The 15270-nt window shown below is 40.7% G+C and overlaps 1 protein-coding gene across 1 annotated transcript; it reads right to left on the reverse strand.

The window, feature by feature from the left end:
• Nucleotides 1-64: 64 nt before the first annotated feature.
• Nucleotides 65-14084, reverse strand: LOC143138270 (receptor-type tyrosine-protein phosphatase eta-like). Its single transcript, XM_076298768.1, has 15 exons — nt 14025-14084; nt 13437-13485; nt 8715-8992; nt 8106-8345; nt 7413-7623; nt 6469-6735; nt 6067-6333; nt 5421-5687; nt 4480-4746; nt 4078-4344; nt 3432-3698; nt 2488-2754; nt 1440-1706; nt 496-762; nt 65-360 (listed from the first exon to the last, which is right to left on the reverse strand). Exons 1-15 carry the CDS (start codon nt 14082-14084, stop codon nt 65-67), a joined length of 3537 nt encoding a protein of 1178 aa, XP_076154883.1.
• Between the last annotated feature and the right edge of the window lie 1186 nt (nt 14085-15270).

The raw sequence follows: 15270 nt of genomic DNA on the forward strand, positions 1-15270 counted from the left end.
GCCAGGCCTTCAATTCCTTTCACACAAAACCTTTAATCAGCAAAGATGGAAAATGTGATGTATTTCATTGAAAGTGAACATGAGGGAACATGCCTGTTACTGCTGAGAAGGTAAATCCTGTGCTGCTCACTCCCTCGAACACAGTGAAGAGAGTGAAAGAGTAGTTTGTTCCAGCAGAGAGAGATGCAACTGTGTGTTTCACTGTGGTCCCTGCATCTGATCCAGTGATGTTTGTCTCTGCTCCATTGCTGACTCTCAGTATGTAATTGTAGTTATTGTCGTTGTTGACTTTGGTCCATTCCAGCTCGAGGTGAGTCTCAGAGAGGGTTGCCACATTTGCCTGAGCAACATCAGGGGGAACTAAAGAGGCGGGGAGAGCAATTATCAACATTAGGAAATTAGTGTTAACGATCATCAATCATAAAATGAACAATTCCTTTGTTTCTATACAGAGATGATGTCAGTGAGGTGAAATTGGGTCAGGAGGGAACTCACTTGTAATCTCTGAGAATGTATACCCTGTGCTTCTCACTCCCTCAAACACAGTGAAGAGAGTGAATGAGTACTTTGTCCCAGCAGAGAGAGACGAGACTGTGTGTTTCACTCTGGTCTCCTCATCTAATCCAATGATACTGGCCTCTGCTCCATTGCTGTTTCTCAGTACGTAAGTATAATTATTGTTGTTGTCGACTTTGGTCCAATCCAGATCTAGGTGAGTCTCAGAACGGGTGACTACATTTACCAGAGTAACATCAGGAGGAACTGAATGGGGAAGTAGATATAAACTCAGATGATTTGATGGTCACAACATGAGAGAGATTTGCGTTAAGATTAGAGAATGTAGAAGACATTTTGCTTTACAAACAACTTATATATTGAGAAATTGAAAATGTAGGAATTTGTTTAGATGAACGACAGTGAAAAGTGACAGAAAATACTCTTATCAAAACCATATCCTGTAAAAACTTAATAGATAGGCTTAGGCTTTTATGTGCTTTGATCACCAAACTCAAACTGCTTATATTTGGGAAAGGCTTCTGTATGGGCCAGGCCTTTAAATCCTCTAGTTTGGCTATTACCAGACAAAGCTCAATCTGTTAAGATTGAACATTAGTCTGGGGAGTTTGCTCTGTATTTTCTACTGCACAAGAGGCGTGATCAACGGGCATAGTTCAAATGACTGTACGGAAATGGATAGTCCTTCAATCTATCAGACCAACAATCCGGGTGCGCCAGGTGGATAAGCCAGTTTGTGACTGGTCCCCGCAGATTTGTAACGGAAGTAGGATAGAAAAATGTGGAGGTTTCCAGCCTGAGCTGCAGGGCGAAAACAATTGCCGGCAGATTGGGCTGGGTTTACCCAGTCTATCTTTACTCAGCAAAGATGGGATATGTGATGTATGATGTACTATATAGGAACTGTACATGAGGGAACATGCCTGTTACTGCTGAGAAGGTGCGTCCTGTGCTTCTCACTCCATCAAAAACAGTGAAGAGAGTGAAAGAGTAGTTTGTTCCAGCAGAGAGAGATGAGACTGTGTGTTTCACTGTGGTTCCTGCATCTGATCCAGCGATGTCAACCTCTGCTCCATTGCTGTCTCTCAGTATGTAATTGTAGTTATTGTCGTTGTTGACTTTGGTCCATTCCAGCTGTAGGTGGGTCTCAGAGCGGGTGACCACATTTACCTGAGTAACATCGGAGGGAACTGAATGGGGATAGCAGACATGAATTTACTTAGATGAGTTGATGGTCACACCAAGAGGGATATTTGCATTTAGATTGCAGAATGTAGAAGACATTTTGGATTAAAAACAACATAAATATTAAGGAATCGAAAATGGAGGAGTTTGTTTAGATTAACGACAGTGATGAGTGGTACAAACTACAATTTACCAAATCCATATGCCGTAAAAACTTGATTGATACCTCAGGTTTTTATTTGATCAATCGCAAACGCAACCTGCTTATATTTGGGACAGTTAACTATAAGTGCCAGGCCTTCAATTCCTTTCACACAAAACCTTTGATCAGCAAAGATGGAAAATGTGATGTATTTCATTGAAAGTGAACATGAGGGAACATGCCTGTTACTGCTGAGAAGGTAAATCCTGTGCTGCTCACTCCCTCGAACACAGTGAAGAGAGTGAAAGAGTAGTTTGTTCCAGCAGAGAGAGATGCAACTGTGTGTTTCACTGTGGTCCCTGCATCTGATCCAGTGATGTTTGTCTCTGCTCCATTGCTGACTCTCAGTATGTAATTGTAGTTATTGTCGTTGTTGACTTTGGTCCATTCCAGCTCGAGGTGAGTCTCAGAGAGGGTTGCCACATTTGCCTGAGCAACATCAGGGGGAACTAAAGAGGCGGGGAGAGCAATTATCAACATTAGGAAATTAGTGTTAACGATCATCAATCATAAAATGAACAATTCCTTTGTTTCTATACAGAGATGATGTCAGTGAGGTGAAATTGGGTCAGGAGGGAACTCACTTGTAATCTCTGAGAATTTATACCCTGTGCTTCTCACTCCCTCAAACACAGTGAAGAGAGTGAATGAGTACTTTGTCCCAGCAGAGAGAGACGAGACTGTGTGTTTCACTCTGGTCTCCTCATCTAATCCAATGATACTGGCCTCTGCTCCATTGCTGTTTCTCAGTACGTAAGTATAATTATTGTTGTTGTCGACTTTGGTCCAATCCAGATCTAGGTGAGTCTCAGAACGGGTGACTACATTTACCAGAGTGACATCAGGAGGAACTGAATGGGGAAGTAGATATAAACTCAGATGATTTGATGGTCACAACATGAGAGAGATTTGCGTTAAGATTAGAGAATGTAGAAGACATTTTGCATTACAAACAACTTATATATTGAGAAATTGAAAATGTAGGAATTTGTTTAGATGAACGACAGTGAAAAGTGACAGAAAATACTCTTATCAAAACCATATCCTGTAAAAACTTAATAGATAGGCTTAGGCTTTTATGTGCTTTGATCACCAAACTCAAACTGCTTATATTTGGGAAAGGCTTCTGTATGGGCCAGGCCTTTAAATCCTCTAGTTTGGCTATTACCAGACAAAGCTCAATCTGTTAAGATTGAACATTAGTCTGGGGAGTTTGCTCTGTATTTTCTACTGCACAAGAGGCGTGATCAACGGGCATAGTTCAAATGACTGTACGGAAATGGATAGTCCTTCAATCTATCAGACCAACAATCCGGGTGCGCCAGGTGGATAAGCCAGTTTGTGACTGGTCCCCGCAGATTTGTAACGGAAGTAGGATAGAAAAATGTGGAGGTTTCCAGCCTGAGCTGCAGGGCGAAAACAATTGCCGGCAGATTGGGCTGGGTTTACCCAGTCTATCTTTACTCAGCAAAGATGGGATATGTGATGTATGATGTACTATATAGGAACTGTACATGAGGGAACATGCCTGTTACTGCTGAGAAGGTGCGTCCTGTGCTTCTCACTCCATCAAAAACAGTGAAGAGAGTGAAAGAGTAGTTTGTTCCAGCAGAGAGAGATGAGACTGTGTGTTTCACTGTGGTTCCTGCATCTGATCCAGCGATGTCAACCTCTGCTCCATTGCTGTCTCTCAGTATGTAATTGTAGTTATTGTCGTTGTTGACTTTGGTCCATTCCAGCTGTAGGTGGGTCTCAGAGCGGGTGACCACATTTACCTGAGTAACATCGGAGGGAACTGAATGGGGATAGCAGACATGAATTTACTTAGATGAGTTGATGGTCACACCAAGAGGGATATTTGCATTTAGATTGCAGAATGTAGAAGACATTTTGGATTAAAAACAACATAAATATTAAGGAATCGAAAATGGAGGAGTTTGTTTAGATTAACGACAGTGATGAGTGGTACAAACTACAATTTACCAAATCCATATGCCGTAAAAACTTGATTGATACCTCAGGTTTTTATTTGATCAATCGCAAACGCAACCTGCTTATATTTGGGACAGTTAACTATAAGTGCCAGGCCTTCAATTCCTTTCACACAAAACCTTTGATCAGCAAAGATGGAAAATGTGATGTATTTCATTGAAAGTGAACATGAGGGAACATGCCTGTTACTGCTGAGAAGGTAAATCCTGTGCTGCTCACTCCCTCGAACACAGTGAAGAGAGTGAAAGAGTAGTTTGTTCCAGCAGAGAGAGATGCAACTGTGTGTTTCACTGTGGTCCCTGCATCTGATCCAGTGATGTTTGTCTCTGCTCCATTGCTGACTCTCAGTATGTAATTGTAGTTATTGTCGTTGTTGACTTTGGTCCATTCCAGCTCGAGGTGAGTCTCAGAGAGGGTTGCCACATTTGCCTGAGCAACATCAGGGGGAACTAAAGAGGCGGGGAGAGCAATTATCAACATTAGGAAATTAGTGTTAACGATCATCAATCATAAAATGAACAATTCCTTTGTTTCTATACAGAGATGATGTCAGTGAGGTGAAATTGGGTCAGGAGGGAACTCACTTGTAATCTCTGAGAATTTATACCCTGTGCTTCTCACTCCCTCAAACACAGTGAAGAGAGTGAATGAGTACTTTGTCCCAGCAGAGAGAGACGAGACTGTGTGTTTCACTCTGGTCTCCTCATCTAATCCAATGATACTGGCCTCTGCTCCATTGCTGTTTCTCAGTACGTAAGTATAATTATTGTTGTTGTCGACTTTGGTCCAATCCAGATCTAGGTGAGTCTCAGAACGGGTGACTACATTTACCAGAGTGACATCAGGAGGAACTGAATGGGGAAGTAGATATAAACTCAGATGATTTGATGGTCACAACATGAGAGAGATTTGCGTTAAGATTAGAGAATGTAGAAGACATTTTGCATTACAAACAACTTATATATTGAGAAATTGAAAATGTAGGAATTTGTTTAGATGAACGACAGTGAAAAGTGACAGAAAATACTCTTATCAAAACCATATCCTGTAAAAACTTAATAGATAGGCTTAGGCTTTTATGTGCTTTGATCACCAAACTCAAACTGCTTATATTTGGGAAAGGCTTCTGTATGGGCCAGGCCTTTAAATCCTCTAGTTTGGCTATTACCAGACAAAGCTCAATCTGTTAAGATTGAACATTAGTCTGGGGAGTTTGCTCTGTATTTTCTACTGCACAAGAGGCGTGATCAACGGGCATAGTTCAAATGACTGTACGGAAATGGATAGTCCTTCAATCTATCAGACCAACAATCCGGGTGCGCCAGGTGGATAAGCCAGTTTGTGACTGGTCCCCGCAGATTTGTAACGGAAGTAGGATAGAAAAATGTGGTTTCCAGCCTGAGCTGCAGGGCGAAAACAATCGCCGGCAGATTGGGCTGGGTTTACCCAGTCTATCTTTACTCAGCAAAGATGGGATATGTGATGTATGATGTACTATATAGGAACTGTACATGAGGGAACATGCCTGTTACTGCTGAGAAGGTGCGTCCTGTGCTTCTCACTCCATCAAAAACAGTGAAGAGAGTGAAAGAGTAGTTTGTTCCAGCAGAGAGAGATGAGACTGTGTGTTTCACTGTGGTTCCTGCATCTGATCCAGCGATGTCAACCTCTGCTCCATTGCTGTCTCTCAGTATGTAATTGTAGTTATTGTCGTTGTTGACTTTGGTCCATTCCAGCTGTAGGTGGGTCTCAGAGCGGGTGACCACATTTACCTGAGTAACATCGGAGGGAACTGAATGGGGATAGCAGACATGAATTTACTTAGATGAGTTGATGGTCACACCAAGAGGGATATTTGCATTTAGATTGCAGAATGTAGAAGACATTTTGGATTAAAAACAACATAAATATTAAGGAATCGAAAATGGAGGAGTTTGTTTAGATTAACGACAGTGATGAGTGGTACAAACTACAATTTACCAAATCCATATGCCGTAAAAACTTGATTGATACCTCAGGTTTTTATTTGATCAATCGCAAACGCAACCTGCTTATATTTGGGACAGTTAACTGTAAGTGCCAGGCCTTCAATTCCTTTCACACAAAACCTTTGATCAGCAAAGATGGAAAATGTGATGTATTTCATTGAAAGTGAACATGAGGGAACATGCCTGTTACTGCTGAGAAGGTAAATCCTGTGCTGCTCACTCCCTCGAACACAGTGAAGAGAGTGAAAGAGTAGTTTGTTCCAGCAGAGAGAGATGCAACTGTGTGTTTCACTGTGGTCCCTGCATCTGATCCAGTGATGTTTGTCTCTGCTCCATTGCTGACTCTCAGTATGTAATTGTAGTTATTGTCGTTGTTGACTTTGGTCCATTCCAGCTCGAGGTGAGTCTCAGAGAGGGTTGCCACATTTGCCTGAGCAACATCAGGGGGAACTAAAGAGGCGGGGAGAGCAATTATCAACATTAGGAAATTAGTGTTAACGATCATCAATCATAAAATGAACAATTCCTTTGTTTCTATACAGAGATGATGTCAGTGAGGTGAAATTGGGTCAGGAGGGAACTCACTTGTAATCTCTGAGAATGTATACCCTGTGCTTCTCACTCCCTCAAACACAGTGAAGAGAGTGAATGAGTACTTTGTCCCAGCAGAGAGAGACGAGACTGTGTGTTTCACTCTGGTCTCCTCATCTAATCCAATGATACTGGCCTCTGCTCCATTGCTGTTTCTCAGTACGTAAGTATAATTATTGTTGTTGTCGACTTTGGTCCAATCCACATCTAGGTGAGTCTCAGAACGGGTGACTACATTTACCAGAGTAACATCAGGAGGAACTGAATGGGGAAGTAGATATAAACTCAGATGATTTGATGGTCACAACATGAGAGAGATTTGCGTTAAGATTAGAGAATGTAGAAGACATTTTGCATTACAAACAACTTATATATTGAGAAATTGAAAATGTAGGAATTTGTTTAGATGAACGACAGTGAAAAGTGACAGAAAATACTCTTATCAAAACCATATCCTGTAAAAACTTAATAGATAGGCTTAGGCTTTTATGTGCTTTGATCACCAAACTCAAACTGCTTATATTTGGGAAAGGCTTCTGTATGGGCCAGGCCTTTAAATCCTCTAGTTTGGCTATTACCAGACAAAGCTCAATCTGTTAAGATTGAACATTAGTCTGGGGAGTTTGCTCTGTATTTTCTACTGCACAAGAGGCGTGATCAACGGGCATAGTTCAAATGACTGTACGGAAATGGATAGTCCTTCAATCTATCAGACCAACAATCCGGGTGCGCCAGGTGGATAAGCCAGTTTGTGACTGGTCCCCGCAGATTTGTAACGGAAGTAGGATAGAAAAATGTGGAGGTTTCCAGCCTGAGCTGCAGGGCGAAAACAATCGCCGGCAGATTGGGCTGGGTTTACCAAGTCTATCTTTACTCAGCAAAGATGGGATATGTGATGTATGATGTACTATATAGGAACTGTACATGAGGGAACATGCCTGTTACTGCTGAGAAGGTAAATCCTGTGCTGCTCACTCCCTCGAACACAGTGAAGAGAGTGAAAGAGTAGTTTGTTCCAGCAGAGAGAGATGCAACTGTGTGTTTCACTGTGGTCCCTGCATCTGATCCAGTGATGTTTGTCTCTGCTCCATTGCTGACTCTCAGTATGTAATTGTAGTTATTGTCGTTGTTGACTTTGGTCCATTCCAGCTGTAAGTGAGTCTCAGAGCGGGTTCGCATTTTTACCTGAGAAACATCAGAGGGAACTGATGTGTGTGTGTGTGTGTGTGTGTGTGTGTGTGTGTGTGTGTGTGTGTGTGTGTGTCGGGGGAGATGTGAACACAGATGATTTGATGGTCACACAAATACAGAGATTTGCATTTAGATTGCAAAATGTAGGGGGAATTTAGGATAAAAAAAAACATAAATATTAAGCAATTTAAAATGGACTTCATTCAGTTTGAAGACAGTGAAGAGTGACACAAACTCTTATTGAATCCATATTTTAAAAACTTGATTGATAGCTCAGGCTTATATTTGCTTCAATCACATAAAATCAACCTGCTTATATTTGGGACATCATAGGCCAGGCCTTTAATTCCTTTCACACAAAACCTTTGCTCAGCCAACATGGAAAATGTGATGTATGATGTATTTCATAGGAAGTGAACATGAGGGAACATGCCTGTTACTGCTGAGAAGTTAAATCCTCTGCTGCTCACTCCCTTAAAAACAGTGAAGAGAGTGAAAGAGTAGTTTGTTCCAGCAGAGAGAGATGAGACTGTGTGTTTCACTGTGGTCACTGCATCTGATCCAGCGATGTCAACCTCTGCTCCATTGCTGTCTCTCAGTGTGTAATTGTAGTTATTGTCGTTGTTGACTTTGGTCCATTCCAGCTGTAGGTGTGTCTCAGAGCGGGTGACCACATTTACCTGAGTAACATCGGAGGGAACTGAATGGGGGAAGCAGACGTGAACTTAGATGAGTTGATGGTCACACCAAGAGAGAGATTTGCATTTAGATTACAGAGTGTAGAAGGAATTTTGGATTAAATACAACATAAATATTGAGGAATTGAAAATGGAGGAGTTTGTTTAATTAATGCCAGTGATGAGTGACACAAACTACTCTTCATGAAATCTGTAAAAACCTGATCAGGCTTTTATTTGATCAATTACCAAGCTCAACCTGCTTATATTTGAGACAGGCATCAATTCCTTTCACACAAAACCTTTGCTCTGCAAAGATGGGAAATGTGATGCATTTTATAGGAAGTGAACTTGAGGGAACGTGCCTGTTACTGCTGAGAAGGTAAATCCTGTGCTGCTCATTCTTTCAAACACAGTGAAGAGAGTAAAAGAGTACTCTGTCCCGGCAGAGAGAGAAGAGACTGTGTGCTTCACTGTGGTCGCTGCATCTGATCCAGTGATGTTGGCCTCTCCATTGCGGTCTCTCAATATGTAGGTATAGTCATTGTCGTTGTTGACTTTTGTCCACTCCAGCTCTAGCTGAGTCTCAGAGCGGGTGACCACATTTACCTGAGTAACATCAGGGGGAGCTGAAGGATGGAGAATGGAGACTGCAGGAGGAATTAGGGATACAAATTTAACAACATATGCCCTGTACATATACACTGAAAGACTTTGCATAGATTTGAAAAAGATTTTTGAAAGACTACAGTCTCAGACCCTCTCACATCTAAAGACAAGTGATAGAGTTGTTGAGTCACAGACTATGATTTTGCAACAACTAGGGATCATTCAGTGTCGCTATTTACAAGACTGCTACTAGATTCCTTTAAATTATTTCCATTTCCATTCCACTACATATCAACAGGAACTCATATGATAGCCTAGTCATATCAAAGTAATTTTTTCTTGTTTCTGCAGCATTGTTTCATGTGTGACATCCCTAACAGATATAGAGTTGTTCTGTCATGTGGAATAGCCGACTAATAATTTATAAGAAATGAAATAACAAATAATCATATAGGCTACAGCTGTTGCCCCTTTCTGTTTGGTGTTGGAGAGAGGTCACTATTGGTTTTTATATTGTTCACGTCACTATTTGCATGAGCCACGACTAAAATGACTTGTGATAATATCGAACATCTTTGATATTGTCGCATGTCTATGGTTATATAGTCTATGGTTATGAGGTTATGTGCCATCAAAATGATTTTGGAGACGTAATGTTACGGTCGAAAAACTCTGTCACTTTAGCTGATGAGCTCTCACCCCTTGCTGCCGTTCGATGGTTTGCTAAACATTGTGTAGCCTACCTGTAGGTCGTTGGCACCTTTATTTGCGACCGACACGTAAGTGCCTGCTTTGCAGGTCAGGCACTTAGCTTCATGTTGATCTCGACCGAGACAAAAACATGGAAATTTACGTTTTAATTCGTCAGTGAACTTACACTAAACAAGGAAGTTTGCGCTATTGAGGTGACTGACCGACCAATTAAATGTTTACAGAGATTACTATCGACCAATGACGGTAGCTAAGGTCAGGCTCTACACCCTACACTTTCCACTCAATGCAAAGCGATCTGTAGGGGTAGGGCGTGACTAGTATGTGAATGAAAGACATAGATATATATCTATGAATGAAAGAGAGAGCAATGCAAATTCGCTGTAAACACGTTTGAGGCTAGAATAAGAAAATCCCGGACGACTTTAAAATTCCGCCCGGACACATTTTTAGGTTTCAAAAAGAGGACATGTCCGGGAAAAAGAGGACGTCTGGTCACCCTAGTTGAATCGTTTGCCCAATGTCAGTGGTGGGAATAATGTTTCACGGGGTCGGGGTGTTCATCGGGAAGTTAGCAGGGTGTTAGTGGTGTGGCGAACGAGGCTGGAGGTAATGTAGCGCTAGCTTCTGTCTTCTGACAGTGTGCCTCCGCAATCGCGGCGACAGTAAGGTGGTGGAGCCTTTGTCTAATGCCACTGGGTATGTTAGACAAGGTCGAAGTGCTCATAGGACAGTTAGGGGGGAACGTAGAGGCAGTGTGGGGAGTCGCAATGAGAATGACAGTAGGCCTAGTCCAAGCTGCGCAAATTCTTTCCACTCGGCGCGCGCGAGGCAGATCTGGCCATGCTGCTCGCAGCAGGAGCAGAGGTGGTGACACGGGGCAGGGGAGCCATTAGGCCATGCATATTCTATCACAAGATGATGGGAATGCCAGCCCTGTATGGATAGGGATAGGGAGTCATTATCTCTACAGCAAAAGGCCTGCTACATAAAAAAAAAATGTCAGCCATTTATTAGTAATGATTTACACTGTTGATTTGCTATCTATTATTTCCCTGACCATTTAGGACATACACTATGTGTTCTTTTTGTGTGTTCATGTCCTTGTAATGTGTGCGTCTTTGTCAGCTAAGAAAAAAACAAACAAAAACAAAAAACAAAAAAACATCAACAAAAAGAAAAAAAATACTAACATTGTCTCTTGTCTTGTCTCGTCATCTCACTCCTGATCTGTGCCTTGCCGTGGCAAGTGAGCTTTTGAACTAAACAGGTCTTTTCTACTTGTGTTTGTGTGTCATCTGAATAATATATATGTGCCTTATAAATGGAATCAGAGTGCCTACTGTATGTAGTAAATGGAAAATCTCTACAGCAAAAGGCCAGCCTACCGCTACATGCATTTGGTTTGTTTCTGCCATTTATTAGTAATGATTTACACAGTTTGTTTACTACTTACTATTTACCTGAGCATTCAGTATTGTGCAATATAGCATACAGAAGGTGAGGGACACTTTGGGGGGAAAGAAGTGGTGCATTTTATCAAACATGCTTTTCATGAAAATTCTATAATCCAAGATGGCCGCCACCATATGACGCCATAATATGCAAATTAGATATAAACATGTAATCTCTACATAAACTTTGGGTCATCCTTAATATTTCTCTAATTTACAGAAAGTCTCTATCTCTTATCAATTTTAAGATATAGCCTTTTAAAATGAAGATGTCAAAATCGAACGTTTAAAAAAAAAACCTCAAGGGTTAAATTTACATCAGAAATTACAAGAGAACTGGAGATTAGGAGAGACCCAATTACTGCTAGTGTAAGTATACGTATATATAAGTATATATACTCTTTTGATCCTGTGAGGGAAATTTGGTCTCTGCATTTATCCCAATCTGTGAATTAGTGAAACACGCTCCGTACACAATGAACACACAGTGAGGTGAAGCACACACTACTCCCGGCGCAGTGAGCGGCCTGCATCCCAGCCGTGCCTACTGGTCGGGGTTCGAACCGGCAACCCTCCGGTTACAAGTCCGAAGTGCTAACCAGTAGGCCACGGCTGCACCAAGATGCTAGATCAATGTTATATGAATAGAGAAATAAGGCTAAGGGAAGCATAACAGTATCTTTGGTTCTCAATGCAAAATTACATGTTGAATTCAATTGAAACCCAAATTCATACATTTAAAAGTAAATGCAGTAAGATTGACTGATATAACTCACAAGTTATATAAGACCAATAGATTGTTGATCAACAATCAACTGCTATTCGCCTTATTCACCCGGCAGCCAGAACGAGGCTACAGGGCACACTTGCCATTACACCTCAGTGCAGCAGATGGTGGTAATGCACTCCGTTTGCAAACTGCCAAAAGAAAGCTCACCGAAAAGGTTTCACTGGCTTGTTCTTCTTCTTCAGTGAGTTTTTTTTGACAGTTTGCAAACGGAGTGCATTGCCTCCACCATCTGCTGGACTTACTGGTGTAATGGCAAGTGTACCCTGTAGCCTCGCTCTTTTACTCTATCTTTACATTTGTACTTGCCACTCACACCTGATAGCACCTGCACACTAAAGAAACTGTTTAGCTGCCTTGACAACATTAAATCCTGGATGGCCAGTAATTTTCTTCAATTTAACTCTCCTGATACAGTTACACTGGCTCCCTGTCTCTCAACAGATCAACAATAAAATCCTGTTGATGACATTCAAAGCCCTTCATAACCTCTGCCCTCCATATATCACAGAACTCCTACAGATGTACACACCCTCTCGTTCACTACATTCATCTAGCCTACAGCTGGATTATTGTCAGTACCAAACATCAGGCTCACCACAATGGTAACTATGCTGCACCCAAACTCACTCCCCTCACACATTTGTGCTCTCGACTCCATCTCACAATACAAAACATTTTTTAATTTGTGTACTGATTATTATTATTATTTTTTCTGTGTTTGTAAAGCGACCTTGGGTGCTTTGAAAGGCGCTATAACAAATAAAATGTATTATATATATAATAATAATAAATAATAATAATAATAATAATAATAATGTTGTTGGTAAAACAAAGTAATTTTGTTTGGCTCCCACTGTTCTGTATGCACTGCCAACCTGCACAGTGTGGTCAGAAATTAATTTCAACAAACAAATCAGTAGTGTGGTTCAAATCAGTCTTTATCAGCTCAGAACCATAGCTAATATAAAATAACTCACAATTATTACCTAGACATTTTGCATCCAGGACAGTGAGTAACATTAAAGGCATTGTTATATTTCTGTGTGTAATTACACATTTTTGAACAATTCCCTCATGTAACAGGCAATTGATCCTAATGTGAAAGACAGGGAAAGTCTTCAGTAGGTATTCTTAAGTCTTATTATTCTCTTATTGACATTTATATTAACTTACAAATATTTGTATGCTTTTTTAACACACACACACATGTACTGGCATGCATGAGGGTGTCACCCAAGTATCCTTTCTTTCTTGTTGCAGAACTGTCTTATGAAAGCAGTGCACACAAGTTTTTCATACTGTAGACACACACATATTCATTCTCACAGATCCATCGACCAACCACCACCACCACCACCACCACCACCACACACACAGACACACACACACACGCACACACACAGGCACAGACACACACAGGCTCACACACACACCCACCTGCACAGGCACACGCACACACACGCACACGCGCACACACACACAGATCAAATATACATGCAGGAAGTGGTAGAGAATAGCTGGGAAACTTACCTTGTGGAGTTGAGGGAGTAAGTAAGGTCATTGCTAACGCTTCTTTCTCCTGCAAAGACAGAAGAACTTAAGGAGCATTCACCAAAAGAGATTTATAAATGGGACTATGAAGATACCATACCATAAGGCATTAAGCTTTTTCATTACTTCTGGATACCTCTGGCTCTAAAATTTTCTTAAATATGGTGAGCTCTCAAAAGTGAATGTAATATTTATCACTATAAGCCAGCAGAAGACATTGCCACATGAATGCCACATCGGATTATGTCTAATAATAGGATGGATTAACAATCCAGTAAATACTCATTGATTCCATCATAACTATCTCACTCAGTTAGTTGTACAGTATACACATTCTTAATTGCATTTAAAAAAGTGATTTGTATTCATCATTGTTGAATTCTACATGGTGTGATGTCATAAAACAGTGAAAATACCGTAGGTGGACTTAATGCATTCATCATTTAATTAACACCATTTTGAATATGAAATTACAATACAAATTGCAGTTATAACCTATGAAGTGAACTATAAGTGATAACTACACCTTCTGTCATGTACACAACATTGTTAGGAAAGATTGCTTACCCACAGAGGAGCTACACACAGACTAAGGAACCACACCATAAACTCCATGGTTACAGCCATGTCAGTTGTGTCAGCAACGGACTCTACGTCCTCTAATTCGGTCTTGGAATTTATTATGCTGAATTAGATTGGTGGTCCAACAAGGGGAGGAAGTGGCAGTAAAATGCCAGGCAAGTGTATTATGCAATCTCTTCCCTCTCTCCATCAACACCATCTTAATACCATCTCCTATCAACATTACATTGAAGTTAATAATAAATTAACTTAATATTATATTCCCATTAATTTGTTAGTGGGGAAAAACCCTGATAATTATTGCCTTATACGCCCATGTCATATGAGGTAGTGAACAGTGAAAGGTTACCTTTTGCTTCTATATGAACTTTCGGTAGCGTGTAGAGCATGTACAGCTCTGTGGTATTCACATGATAAAAAGAAAAAAATACTCATTGTTATAAATCCATCCACAGTCTGTGGATCTTTCTAACAAGGCACTAAGGTCCTTCTTCATCTCAGAGAGAGGGTTGCTACTAGGTTTAGTGTAATACTCGACGATGGCATTCTTGAAGATATATTTATCATGTCACACCACCACCTTTGGTGGTGTGCAGTGGAGATGACAGGCACACCAGTAAGAAATATGACAATAACAAACAGCAGAGGGCAACAGAGAGTTGAGGTACAGAGCAATAATCCCTACGTCACAACACATTTTGTTTTCTAACTTGCAATCTGTAATATATGTGAGGACGCATAGGACATGTTGACCTATTTAGATTTGGCAAATTATTATGCTTACTGTTAAAATTTAACAAACCTAAGAAAGGATTCACCCTGGCTTGTTCAGGAATCTTGCTTTAAAATAAAAACTATCAGGCTAAGGTGTTTCAACTAAACAAAGACCATAGATCTTTTTTTGTCCAATGCCACTTGCATAACCAGCTCTACTTTTTTGAACGCTTTAAACATTGCTTTTAAATGTTAATTGGTATGTAGGCTGCATGATTAAAGTTTACACGTAGTTGCTAAGTATTTAAGGATTTTTCTAAAATTTTGGGTTGACACAAGGTACTATCAACGAGCAGTGTAAGGAAAACTTCAGGACAGAGAGCACAGAGGGCATTTATCTGCTAACTTCAGCAAGTATTAAGTCTCAGTAATGACTATATTTCAAATCACATGAACTAAAATGAACCCAACAGCACACCTTTTGTGAGATCAGCTTTTGAGGACATCTACATCATAG

Source organism: Alosa pseudoharengus, unplaced genomic scaffold (assembly GCF_046254945.1).
Source record: "Alosa pseudoharengus isolate Yale_2024_CS ecotype anadromous, Long Island Sound unplaced genomic scaffold, YU_APseudo_1.1 YU_APseudo_1.1_scf_21, whole genome shotgun sequence".
NCBI lineage: Eukaryota > Metazoa > Chordata > Actinopteri > Clupeiformes > Clupeidae > Alosa > Alosa pseudoharengus.